Below are 13,119 nucleotides of genomic sequence, written 5' to 3'. Positions count from 1 at the left end.
GGAAAATTTAAAATCAAATAAGAAAAATAGGGAAAATAACTTTTGGAGCATTACATATGTATGAGCCTCTTTCAACTTTTGTTGCTTAAAAAAACATAATTGCTCATAATCCAACGTTCCAAACATATTACATGAAATTTCATTATCATTAAGAAAAAAGTTAATATTACTCAAACTCAGAAAATACACATATTCATGTATACTCCTTTCAAATAAATCATCGACAATTACGTTTCACGTGCAACGCACGTGCTCCATCCTAGTACACATAAATATGTGAGATTCTGTAAAAGTCAATAAAAATCTATCCAATCCATAAAAATCTATCATTTGTAACGAACTCTTTTCACTGAGATTATTCAAAATAATGATCTAATTTTCTAAAGAGTTAAAAACAAGTAATAGTATTATGTTATTTTGATAAATTAATATCAAATCTCTCATCCTCGACATAATTGGTTTTAGAGATTGGCAATCGACTTGAGCATAAAATTGAGTTTAAAAAGCTTAAGAACTCGTCAATGGCGTTTGGAGCGTTTTTGGACTGAAAATAATGATGGGAGAAAGGAAACATGGTACTTGTGTCCCAGAAATCGGAATCCTCGCCTTATGGTTCGGCCACGAACATAGAAACAAACATAAAATACACAAGCCAGATTTCCCAGCTCTGCCACCTCGTAGGACGTAACACAGACAGGTGAGCTTCAAAATGGAGCTGGATATTGGGAATAGATGTCGCCAGGTTATTGGCATCATCTCAAAATCTTATGGCACGCCCTTTTGAAGATTATAATGTATATATTAACCATCGTTGTTTTGGAGCATTCGATGATATTCTGCATCTAGTTACATACATTATTTGTATGATACTAATTCTATCTCTGGATAAGCTATAAAGCATGCACTGTGTATTATGCAAATATTTGGTCTTTCTTTTCTAGTTTTAGTACAAGAAAAACCGAGATGATTAAAAAGATGGACTGACATTTAATGTTTCTTCTAATCGACCAATAAAACAATGTCATGTTTGCATTGTGATTATCTGTCAATCCAAAAGGAAGCACGACATTCTGCTGCCACGAAATATATTGATATCTGATTTATATTGTTTTCAAGATGTCTGGGGCATGAAAAGGAATTAATGTGTAGTACGAGACTCTCGGGAAACTTCAGTTATTTTGATATCTTTGCAGTAAGTTCTCTCACCAGTTTAGCAGCAACCATGGCTGTCATCCCATCCACAGTGTCCCGTTGAGGGTTGAACTCGACAACATCTGCAGCTACGACATCCCCTTTGAGGTTGTGAATGATGTTGAGAACATCACGGAAAGAAAGGCCACCAGGCTCAATGTGGGATACCCCAGGAGCAAACGCTGGATCTAGACAGTCCAAATCTACTGAAATATACACCCCTTTCACACCCTCGCCAAGTTGCTGAAAAAAAATTGCAAACGAGAGAGGAAAAATATAGATTAGAAAGGACTTTTTCCAAGAATTCTTTTTTGTCGTCGTTCATTTACAAAAAACATAAAATAGTAGATGACATCAAGTAATGGTTTTGAGAGAGAGAGGGAAAGAGACCAGATTCTCTAAGAAGTCCCGATCCTTGGAGAAGGTTCGCATTTCATATTGCTCCACACCAAACCTTTTACCTTGTTCACGGCCTTCCTTTGTTATTGATCTGATTCCAACCTGAATCAAATTCACCAACTTTGAGGTGTTTGAGGGGGGAAAAACAAGAAAATTTCTTTCTACTTCAAATGTCAAAAGTCTGGCTTCTGTAGGAACACTTGAAAGGACTACATAATTTGCATAGACTGAGTTTACTAAGCTGATGCTAGTAAGGTTTGAAAGAGAGAACACCACGTCCGCATTTAGTGAAAAATTGAACTTATCTAACAAATACGAAAATTTGAAATAAAAATTAAAAACGAGGGAACAGTTAGTGAATAGGCAAAGCTAAGCAGTTGACAACTATGAAAGTTTTAATCACTAGATTTGCATGACTTTCATTGATAATTGGAGTTATCCAAGAAAAAAAGAGTCAAGATATCATTCAACTTTTAGCAATAATGCATGATAAAAGACAAGGTCGGAGACAAATTGGCTAAAATATGTGATCTCACATCACCTGTAAGAGTCGCCGAGCAAAGCCGCCCTCCATAATTCTCGCAAAAGAAGATGCATGAGAATATTTGTTCCCCTCAAAACAATGATAAATATCAGGATGAGCGTCAAGATGAAGAATATCCACAGGTCCTCCAAGCTTTTCGGACACCGCTCTCACCACCGGAAATGAAATCGAGTGATCACCCCCTAACACTAACGGGCGCAATGGAGGCTAAAGCACCAACAAGAAAGATAAAAATTATAAACAAAAAAATTCACTTATTGTGCAGAAATAAGAATCCACAGACCTATGTAAGTAGTAGAAAACACTTTAAATCCCTAAGGTTGGATTTTGATGGAAGGTTTTGAGGGAATTTGATTTCAAATACACATCTCAAATCCATTGTATCCATCTGGCTCAAAATGAGACTGAAGGATTTGAAGTCGTTTGTATTGCCCCAGTATATTTAAAAATAATAATTAAATTCACTCTCCAACCTAGTCATTTGAAAATTGAAATATATGCACTTCAAGTCCTTTTATTTGAAATCCTCACACAAATCAAAATCTCTCCATCCAAACACATCCTAAAAAAAATAACACCTCGTCCATCACTAGCTTCACGGATTCACTGATGATACTCATCAATCTGTCATCATCTACACCACAATCTCGCAACTCCTGCACTGGCACATCACCTACGTCAGTTAAGACTCTTGGATCATTTAGTTCTTCACCTGCATAGGTTAGCATTGTGACGTTAGGATATTCAAATTGTTAAACATTCTACAGAAGATAACAGAGAAAACTAGTGATTCACTAGTTACAAGTAGTATCAGCGACAAGTTTATTATGGTAGTATTATCATTAACCAAGTTGATTAGAAGTGTACTGTTAAGATTTTTATAGTTTGGGAAGCAAGGGGGGAGTCACTAGCTATATTTCACAAATGAACACTACAGACAGAACAGAGAGATTGGATCTGAGGCATTAAATTTGACAAAAAATCACAAAAAGAACATGGATGCATAATTGAAATAACAGGCATTGTTATCCAGTTAAAAGCAAGTTGGTTCCTCCCCCAACTGGCTTTGTGTGTAGCACAAAAAAAAATTAAAAAAAATGCAGCTGCATAAGAAGGGAATGATCTGATTTTTTTAGTACTGATATGTCCTCATCCAAGAACAACTGACACTCCCTTAGCCAAAACATGTATCAGACCAACTGATTTTACAAGGTTGAATATTTTCATAACAATAAGTATGTATCAATACCTCCTTCTGTGGTGGAATTGGTGCTTCCGCACCAGATTGCCTCTCTAATTCGAGGAGGTGCAAACGCAGGCCCTTGGAGAAACGAGGAGTTGTGTCCTAGCGGAACTCCAAGAAGAGAAGATGATGCTACAACCGGTCCCAAAGCTCGCAGTAGTTCTCCCTGTTACAGAATATAATTAACCGTACCAGAAATGAAGATCAGGAGCAAACTCCCTTAAACTGAGTATGAAGGAAAGTGGCATTGTTTGGCCAACAGAAGTAAACTAGCTTGCGAGGAGCTATAAATTTAATAAAGAAATAAGCTCTGTACCTAACTAAAATTTATCAAAAAAAAAAGTATAATATAATATGCGGCTTCTCGAAGTCTAATCATTACAAATTTATGAATCCATTATTTTTGGGAATCGAACAAAAATGCTTCAAGCCATCTCTCAGTTAGAATTCAGTATAAAATAATGCAGAACTGGGTAGTAATAAAATTTATGAACAAGAAAATAGACAAGTGTAACAGAAAACATAAAAGCTACCTTGAGCTTTGCTCTCTCACGGATAAGGGTCAAGGATGCCTCAATCACACGATTCTGGCCTTTCTCTATCAATTCTTTAGGAACATTCGCTGCATTCAGCCTCTGCAAATAATGAATTCCCATACTCCCAATTATCTTCATTTTTTTTCCTGTTTCGGGAACTGCAACTCTCCTGCAAAATTCGAACTCCCTGTTAAGTATGTGTCTTTATTGTGTTTTTTGGTGAGTGAATAATAAAAGATACGTGCTTCATCCACCGGTTCTATTTTTAGAACAATGTGACGCAAAAAAATAACCCGATCTCTGCCAAAAACACAACGCCTTACAGAAGCCAAAATCAATTTCCTTTTTTTTTCCTCCATGCGCAGGAAGGCCAGATATTTGAAAAGAAAATAAATAAACAACTTTTTTTATTCAGTGTAATTTATCGAATACTTAATTAATTAAATTATTAAAAAAATGTAAAAATCAAAGCCAATATTCAAAGTTCTACAAACATTCTTGATTCCAGAAAATTCTTACAAAAAACAAAAGGATTCATAATGGTTTAGATTTAAAAAAACACTTTCAAATTTAATGTTTATATAAGTATACCTCATGAAGCCTCAGACGAGCGGTATACAAAAGCCTTGATATAATTCACGGCCGCACTCCTCTCATTCCACAAATTTATATGCCGCAGAAATGGGATGCGGGGATTAGGGTTCTGTACGTAAAAAAGGAAGAATCTAGGATTTTATTTAGAATCAGATTGTGTTGGCTGTCATTAATTGGGCCGTCTTTTGAATCGACGTCAAATTATCCAATCAGGTCAGATTTTGAATCTCATTTGACCCATGTCAATTCATTAAATGTTTGTTTAATTTTATAATTTGAAGAACAGTCATGCCAACTGGCGGCGTAAATCTCCTCCGCCGCCGCCGGTGTTTGGCTGGCTGATAGCAAAGGTAATTTGAATCTGAGCTTTCACTATAAGCCATTAATATTGTTCACTACGTGAATCTTCTTCAAATGGGAATCGGTGATTCTTTGTTGTACGACGCATTTTTCCATGAAGAAATTCTTAATAAAACATATGTTTTTATATCTTTCCTTTAAATATGCTGTCTTTATCCTCGAACTCCATGATGTATTTTCCTACTTAATTAAAAATGTTTAGTGAATATGTTTATTTGTACATGTAAAAAAAACATAAACAAATAATATTTGGCAAAAACTTGAATGAGAAGCTGATCGTATTTTGTGAGACAGATCTCTTATTTGGATCATTCATGATAAATATTACTTTTTATGTTAATAGTATTATTTTTTAATGTCAATATCGATAGGATTGATCGGTCTCACAGATAAAGATTCGTGAGACCGTCTCACAAGAGACTTACTCAACTTTGGCAAAAACTTGTGTGAGACGGTCTCACGAGTCGTATTTTGTGAGACGGATCTCTTATTTGGGTTATCCACGAAAAAGTATTACTTTTTATGTTGGGAGTATTATTTTTTATTGTGAATATCGTGGGTTAATCCGTCTCACTGCTAAAGATTCGTGAGACCGTCTCAGAAGATAAACTACTCCATAAACTTTAGAAATCAAAAAAATTTCCTTTGGCCCTCTTTTAAATCATTTATTGTACAAAAAATTAGTTTTGTGTAAAATTTTACTGCGATGGTGATATATTGAGAGTTTTGTTTTCAATAATCTTGATTTTCGTTCATACTATTTTGAATTTCATTTTAAAAAATAATAATAAAATAAAATTGGAGCTGAAACTTCTTACAAACCCATTAAGATTATGCAAAACATGCTGCTAATAAAATATTTTGATGAAGTGGCGACGATTTAATCTTTTTATAACATTGCTAGAGTCAAACACAAGATAATAACAATTACATTTATTATTTTATAGATAAATATTTCATGAAACATTGTTTGATTAAAGTGGTAACTTCAACAAAAAAAAAAAGTAGGATGGACACCATTCAAATATAAATTTTTGTAAAAGAAATTTAGCTACTATTTTTCCCATCAAAACAACATAACATATAATATTTAAATGATTAATTAGAATATTTTCGTTATATTATATGATTAACTTGTGCATATTTTTAACATTATTTGATATTTAAAATGTTTTGTCTCAAGTCACAGCAATGACATATTTCTTAGCCATCCAAGATACTTTCCTAGCCTTTCCAAATAGCCTGAATTTTCCATAAGCATTGGGCATTACATTGAAAGTAACGGCGTTCGTGTAAATCCTCGCTGAAGCATCTCATCAAAAAGCCGTGAAGAAAGTTCATCAACTGGGGCAATGCATTGGCACACCAAATTTTCTAACACAGATCAACTAACTTGTCATTCATGCCGAAATGCTGATAAATGCGGAGCATATCTTGTAGAAGATAAACATCAGGCACAATGTTCTTATGTTCCTTGATTGAACTCCTGAAATCTTCAACTCCGCGTACGACTTTTCAGATTCAGATAACATATATGCTCGTACTACTGTACATGTCAATCATTGAGCAGACGATATTCAAGTTGGGAACCATAGATTTATGCATGGAAGTAAAAAGTTCGATGGCATTCTAAAGGTGAAACATATCTTTGCAGGAACATATTAAGAGATAGTGGATCCTCCCACTGCTTCTCTCTTAGAAATTTCAGTGCGTCATCTATCTAGCAATTTTTCAGAAAATTAAGCACTCACAAGTACTGCACAAGATGTCTGATTTTTAATAACATGATCGAACAAGGAAAGGAACCTTACGAAATAGAAGACATTTTTATCCAGCCTATTAACCTTCTCATATGCCTTTATGCCAACACCAAGGATGGAGGACATTTGACAACCAATCATCATAAATTGTTCTCATGGCTGTTTATGTGTGATCAGCCAGTCACCAATATCATATCATAAATAAAAAAATCTGATATGGACGTCACGTCATTGACATCTACAAAAAGTGCAGACCAGCATAATAATTCTTCATATATAGCGATCAAACACATACGTTGTGAAACTCTATTCAGTTGATTGGCCATGCCATACAACTCTTGAATGACGTCACACACAATTTCAAAATCTAAGACACGAGTCTGCATTAGTGGATGCGGAAGATACCCTACCCCGAGCATTAATCCCAGAATTCGGCACTGACATTCCTCGCATTTTTCCATCTTCATGCATCTCAGGCTGCGTATTAGAAGATGTCATAGCAAAAACTTTACTCATTGCCTTGTTTATCATTCCCAAGGAGACACTAAAATCGGTGATTCCTCTAAGCGGCGAGCTTCATCTACTTGAGGATCCCCCAATCTTTGGCCTTGACCCACGAAATGCTTGGCTCCAGTATATTTGAGTTTGTCATGACAGCAGTAAAGACATCGATCATTCTTCTGAGTTCACTATGTATGTTTCTCTTCATATACATCATAATTTTCACGAGAATTTCCTGGCCAACAGAAGATGCAACTCCTTCTTTCACAGATTCCTCCTCGAACTTCTGTACAAGTTGTTTGACTGGTCTTTCGCTACCGTGAGTATCTTCTAAATGTGATGGTCCTTCCCCTAAGACTTGAGGAATTCTTTCATGTTTCTTAATACGCTTTGGAGGCATTCTTGTCCCACCAGGCGTGCCAAAATATATTTGCACATAAAAATTGTGGATGTGCCAGACACATGATCTTGTCAAATTTGTGATTAATCCGACTTTTTCAGCCAAACGATGTGGATATCGGTTCGGTTGTTACTTTTAACTTCCATCGATGAGCCACAAAAAACTAAGAATTTAAACGAGAAATATTATGAAGTTTGTAGAAGAAATTCATGAACATCTAAATTTATTAAGCTGCTATAAATTGAAATATAACTTTTACTAGAAGAGTTAAAGCAATATTATGAAATTGAAGAAATTATGCTACTGGAAATTGAAATAAGCTAAATAAAATTCAGAGATTTTGCATAAGCTTGTTGATGTAATTTTGTTGATGAATTTCTTGAGATTGCCATCTTGTGCCATTTTGTGATCATGGATCGTTGATCAACTTCTCCAATGGCGCAAGCCAACTGACCAGACAGACTTTCAAATTGGGTTTTACACATCTGATGTGCTTCTATTGTAGGTGGACTTTGCAGAATTTGAGCTTTACAGAGTATTAAATACGTGTACCTATTTCCTTCTGTTTGTTAGCTTAGTTAGCTTTATGTACACTGAGTTAGTTAAGTTAGTTTAGGAGTCTTTGCCAGCTGTTTACAAGCTGTTTACAACTCATGTATATATATGTATGATCGATCACTTTCATACAATACAAGAGAGAAGAATTCTCTTCCATTTTCTCTGGTTTTACACTTTATCCGCAATATGGTATCAGAGCCAGGTTCCTTGCCGCTGTTGTCCAAATTCCTAGATCTGGTGCGAAAGCATCGTTGATTCTTCAATCTTTTACAATCGGAAACTGATCGGTGATCATGCCGCCATCTGATTCGAGTTCCCAATCCAGATCTGTCGTGGATGATCCGCTCACTCCATTTTTCTTACATCATTCCGATAATCCAGGTATTTCACTCGTTTCTCAACCGCTCACTGGAGAAAACTATGCCTCTTGGAGTCGGGCGATGCGTATAGCACTTTCGGTAAAGAACAAACTAGGATTTATTGATGGATCCATTCCTCAACCAGCTGAAACTGACCTTCCTCTACATGCTGCCTGGTGTCGTAGCAACAATGTTGTGATCTCATGGATTCTCAATTCCGTATCCAAAGAAATCTCAGCTAGCATTCTGTTTTCTGATATAGCGGCTGAAATTTGGAAGGACTTACGTGAGAGATTTCAGCAGAGCAATGGTCCCCGCATCTTTGAGTTACGACGTGCACTCTTCAATCTCACTCAAGATCAGAGTTCGGTTGCTGTATATTTCACAAGGCTAAAGACTCTGTGGGATGAATTGTCAAATTTTCGACCAGCATGTACATGCGGAAAATGCAGCTGTGGTGGGGTGCAATCCCTGGCCTCTTTTCATCATCAAGAGCACATTATGATGTTTTTACTTGGATTGAATGATTCCTTTGCTCACATCAGAGGTCAATTACTGCTAATGGATCCTCTGCCACCAATTAACAAAATCTTTTCGTTGGTATCTCAAGAAGAACGTCAACGAACAATAAGCCTAACCCCTGCAACTAACTCACCTATGGCTTTTGCTGTGAAATCTCAGCCCCCTAAGGTGCCTTCCTATGGTCAGGACCAACAGTCCAAGTTCAAATACAGGAGGCGAGATCGTCCATACTGCACTAAATGTGCGATTCATGGTCATACGGTAGACACATGTTATGAGATTCATGGTTATCCCTCTGGTTTTAAATCTCGGCCACGTATGCGAACTGATAGTCACCCTTATTCTACGCACTCCTCTATGGCCAATGTGAATCTTGTGGGGACTACTTCGGAAGTTGGGACTACTCCTACAGGCCAGTTCTTTCAAACTCTTAGCCCTGACCAATATCAGCAATTGATGCAGATGTTTCAGTCTCATCTATCGGTTACCCCCACCAACAACAACACCAACACTACTACATCTGATGTGAATTACACAACTCACACTGCAGGTATATGTCTTTCGGTTTCCATGCCACCAAATCTATCTTCAGGTCAATTTTGGATCATTGATTCGGGTGCTTCTAGTCATATTTGTTGCAATGCTGCTGTGTTTCAGTCCATGTCTAAGATACATAATGCGACTGTGACATTGCCCAATCAAACCACAATTTCGGTTGATTCCATTGGTGATGTTCGGCTCACTTCCAACGTTACACTTCGTAATGTTCTATATGTGCCTCAATTTAAATTCAACTTGCTCTCTGTAAGTATACTCACCACGACCTCCAACCTGGCGGTGCATTTTTATCATGATCATTTTGTTATTCAGGAAGCCAACTCCGAGAGGATGATTGGCAAGGGTAATCGCATTGGGGATTTGTATATTCTGGACCTGCATCAACTAGGTTCAGCTACTACTTCCTTTGTCAATAAAGCATCTGTACAGCTGTGGCACCAAAGATTTGGGCACCCATCGTTCAAGGTACTGGATTACTTACATGACACATTACCGTATGATGCATCCAAACCATGCCCTTCCACTACATGTCAAATATGTCCACTTGCAAAACAAAAGAGGTTGCCTTTTGTTTCGAATAATCATGTTTCTTCAAATCCCTTTGATTTGATCCATGGTGATATTTGGGGACCTCTCAATGAACCGTCCTATTCCGGTCATCGATACTTTCTCACATTAGTTGATGATTGTACTAGATTTACATGGATTTTCCTATTGAAGTCAAAATCAGATGTAGCTCATGTCATTCCTCGTTTCTTTGCTATGATTGAGACTCAATTTCAATGCAATATTAAGTGTTTTCGTTCAGATAATGCCAAAGAATTATCCTTTTCTGATTTCTTTAATCAACGTGGAGTTTTACACAAATATTCGTGTGTTGAACGCCCTCAACAAAACTCTGTGGTTGAACGGAAACATCAACATTTAATCAATGTTGCTCGAGCCTTATATTTCCAGTCTCGCATTCCACTCACATTTTGGAACGAGTGTATTCTCACTGCTTGTTATCTCATCAATCGCACTCCGTCGAGTCTGTTACATGGCAAGACACCATTTGAGCTGTTACATCATACTGTGGTGGATTACTCCAGGCTCAAAGTTTTTGGTTGCTTGGCATATGCCTCTACCTTACCTGCTGCTCGATCCAAATTCCAGCCTCGAGCACGTTCATGTGTATTTCTTGGGTATCCACCTGGTGTTAAAGGGTACAAGCTATATGATCTTGACAGCAAACACATTTTTCTGTCTAGGGATGTGGTCTTCCATGAAGACTTGTTCCCATTCCATAATCATGCACTTACATCGTAATCGGTTGATCCATTTCCGGATATTGTACTCCCTATAGCTCGGCATGAGTCCTCAGTTGCCACTTCTCATCAGGATCATATCCTGGCACCATCCTCATCCTTACCTTTACCTCGTCGTTCCACTCGTCTTCTGAGACAACCATCATATCTCCAAGAATATCACTGCAACCTTCTGAAAGCTCCTGATCTCAACTCGAAGCATGATACACCATATCCACTGTCCAACTTCATCTCGTATGATCAACTAACACCGGCCTACAAAGCCTTTGTCCTTAATGTGTCCTCAGCACCTGAACCAAAATCATATCATCAAGCTAACAAATACCCAGAATGGCAGCAAGCAATGGTCGATGAATTAGCTGCCTTGGAATGTAATAACACTTGGTCGATTGTGCCTCTTCCAGTTGGCAAACATTCAATTGGTTGCAAATGGGTATATAAGCTTAAACTTCATGCTGATGGCTCGATTGAAAGACATAAAGCTAGGCTTGTTGCCAAAGGATTCAACCAACAGGAAGGGATCGATTTCTTAGAAACATTTTCTCCTGTGGCAAAATTAGTCACTGTTAAAGTACTTCTTGCTTTGGCAGCTTGTCAGAATTGGGATTTGGTTCAGTTGGATGTTAGTAATGCATTCTTAAATGGGGATCTATGTGAAGAAGTATATATGGACATTCCCCAAGGGTATCGATTTCAGGGGGAGCTGGTCAATTCAAAGAATCATATGGTGTGCAAGCTTCACAAGTCTATATATGGACTACGTCAAGCCTCGAGACAATGGAACTCCAAGTTTTCCCAAGTTGTGCTCCAATTTGGACTGACTCAATCCAAATCTGATTACTCTTTATTCACTAAAGGATCGGGTTCCTATTTGTAGCTTTATTAGTCTATGTGGATGACATCATCATCACTGGGCCGTCTCCTACGCTCATAGCTTCTCTAAAGCAATTCTTACATTGCCATTTCAAGCTTCGGGATATGGGCTGCCTAAAATATTTCTTAGGTGTTGAAATTGCTCGCTCTTCCACAGGCATTATACTATCTCAACGCAAATATGCTTTGCAACTTCTTGCTGACACAGGTTTTCTGGCCAGCAAGCCAGTAATGACACCCATGGATCCTAAGGCTTGCATGAATTCCACTGATGGTGAACCACTCAAGGATATCACTCAGTACAGGCGCATTGTGGGTCGCTTATTATACCTCACTTTTTCAAGGCCAGATATCTCATTTGCGGTTCACAAACTCAGTCAGTTTATATCCCAACCACGCACACCTCATTTACAAGCTGTCCATCATCTCCTTCGATACATAAAAAGGGCTCCTGGACAGGGGCTTTTCTTCTCAGCAACATCTCCCTTACAGCTGAAAGCATTATGTGATGCTGATTGGGCTGCATGTGCGGAGTCTAGGAAATCAGTTACTGGTTTCTGTATATTTCTTGGTCATTCCCTTGTATCATGGAAGGCCAAGAAGCAAACAACCGTCTCTCGATCCTCAGCAGAGGCCGAATATCGAGCACTTGCTACCACAGCAAGTGAGATTGTTTGAATGACTCAATTACTCTCAGATTTCTCTATCCATATGACTGCTCCCGCATCCATTTACTGTGATAATCAGGCTGCGGTGCATATCGCTTCAAATCCAACGTTTCATGAACGCACCAAACACATTGAAATTGATTGTCATTTTGTTAGAGACAAAGTACATGAAGGGATTATCAAACTTTTGCCAATCCGCTCACAACATCAGTTGGCGGACATCTTCACGAAGCCCTTACCCATTGCTCGCTTAGCCCCGCTACTATCCAAGATGGCTATAAAGGATCTTTACAAGCCACCTTGAGGGGGAGTATTAAATACGTGTACCTATTTCCTTCTGTTTGTTAGCTTAGTTAGCTTTATGTACACTGAGTTAGTTAAGTTAGTTTAGGAGTCTTTGCCAGCTGTTAACAAGCTGTTTACAACTCATGTATATATATGTATGATCGATCACTTTCATACAATACAAGAGAGAAGAATTCTCTTCCATTTTCTTTGGTTTTACACTTTATCCGCAATACAGAGGCAACAATAATATTACGCTTTCCAATTTTATAAAAGAGTGTTATCATGAATTTTTGGTATATTGATTGTTCGTAAATTGTTATATTATTATGTATGTTAATTAAAACTTTAATATAAATATTTTTAACATGTCCTAAAAAACAGTTAAAATTTTTAATCAAAATTATTATTCTAATAAATAATAAAATTTAAATTTTTGAAAAAATATTTATTTATTGTTT

At 37.3% G+C, this 13,119-nt stretch overlaps 1 protein-coding gene across 2 annotated transcripts; it reads right to left on the bottom strand.

Annotated features, from left to right (window-relative positions):
- Positions 1-966: 966 nt before the first annotated feature.
- On the bottom strand, positions 967-4,752 carry LOC140842799 (arginase 1, mitochondrial). 2 transcript variants are annotated; one of them, XM_073210952.1, is made up of 7 exons: positions 4,505-4,752; positions 3,911-4,082; positions 3,384-3,543; positions 2,713-2,846; positions 2,132-2,341; positions 1,582-1,692; positions 967-1,434 (listed from the first exon to the last, which is right to left on the bottom strand). In XM_073210952.1, the coding sequence occupies exons 1-7, from the start codon at positions 4,507-4,509 to the stop codon at positions 1,174-1,176; spliced, it is 1,053 nt and encodes a 350-aa protein (XP_073067053.1). In that variant the 5' UTR covers positions 4,510-4,752; the 3' UTR covers positions 967-1,173. The 2 variants fall into 2 exon arrangements, with proteins under 2 accessions (XP_073067053.1, XP_073067054.1); XM_073210953.1 differs by lacking the exon at positions 4,505-4,752 and adding an exon at positions 4,159-4,181.
- Positions 4,753-13,119: the final 8,367 nt, after the last annotated feature.

Source organism: Primulina eburnea, chromosome 10 (assembly GCF_022965805.1).
Source record: "Primulina eburnea isolate SZY01 chromosome 10, ASM2296580v1, whole genome shotgun sequence".
Lineage (NCBI taxonomy): Eukaryota > Viridiplantae > Streptophyta > Magnoliopsida > Lamiales > Gesneriaceae > Primulina > Primulina eburnea.
This window is presented reverse-complemented; position numbering and strand designations above follow the sequence as displayed.

What these genes read in the sequence shown, in the direction of transcription:
- LOC140842799 (XM_073210952.1), bottom strand. An exon ending in CAATTCCACCACAGAAGGAG is followed by an intron (nt 2,847 to 3,383) that starts GTATTGATACAT and finishes TAACCTATGCAG; the next exon opens with GTGAAGAACTAAATGATCCA. An exon ending in GGGACTTCTTAGAGAATCTG is followed by an intron (nt 1,435 to 1,581) that starts GTCTCTTTCCCT and finishes ATTTTTTTTCAG; the next exon opens with CAACTTGGCGAGGGTGTGAA.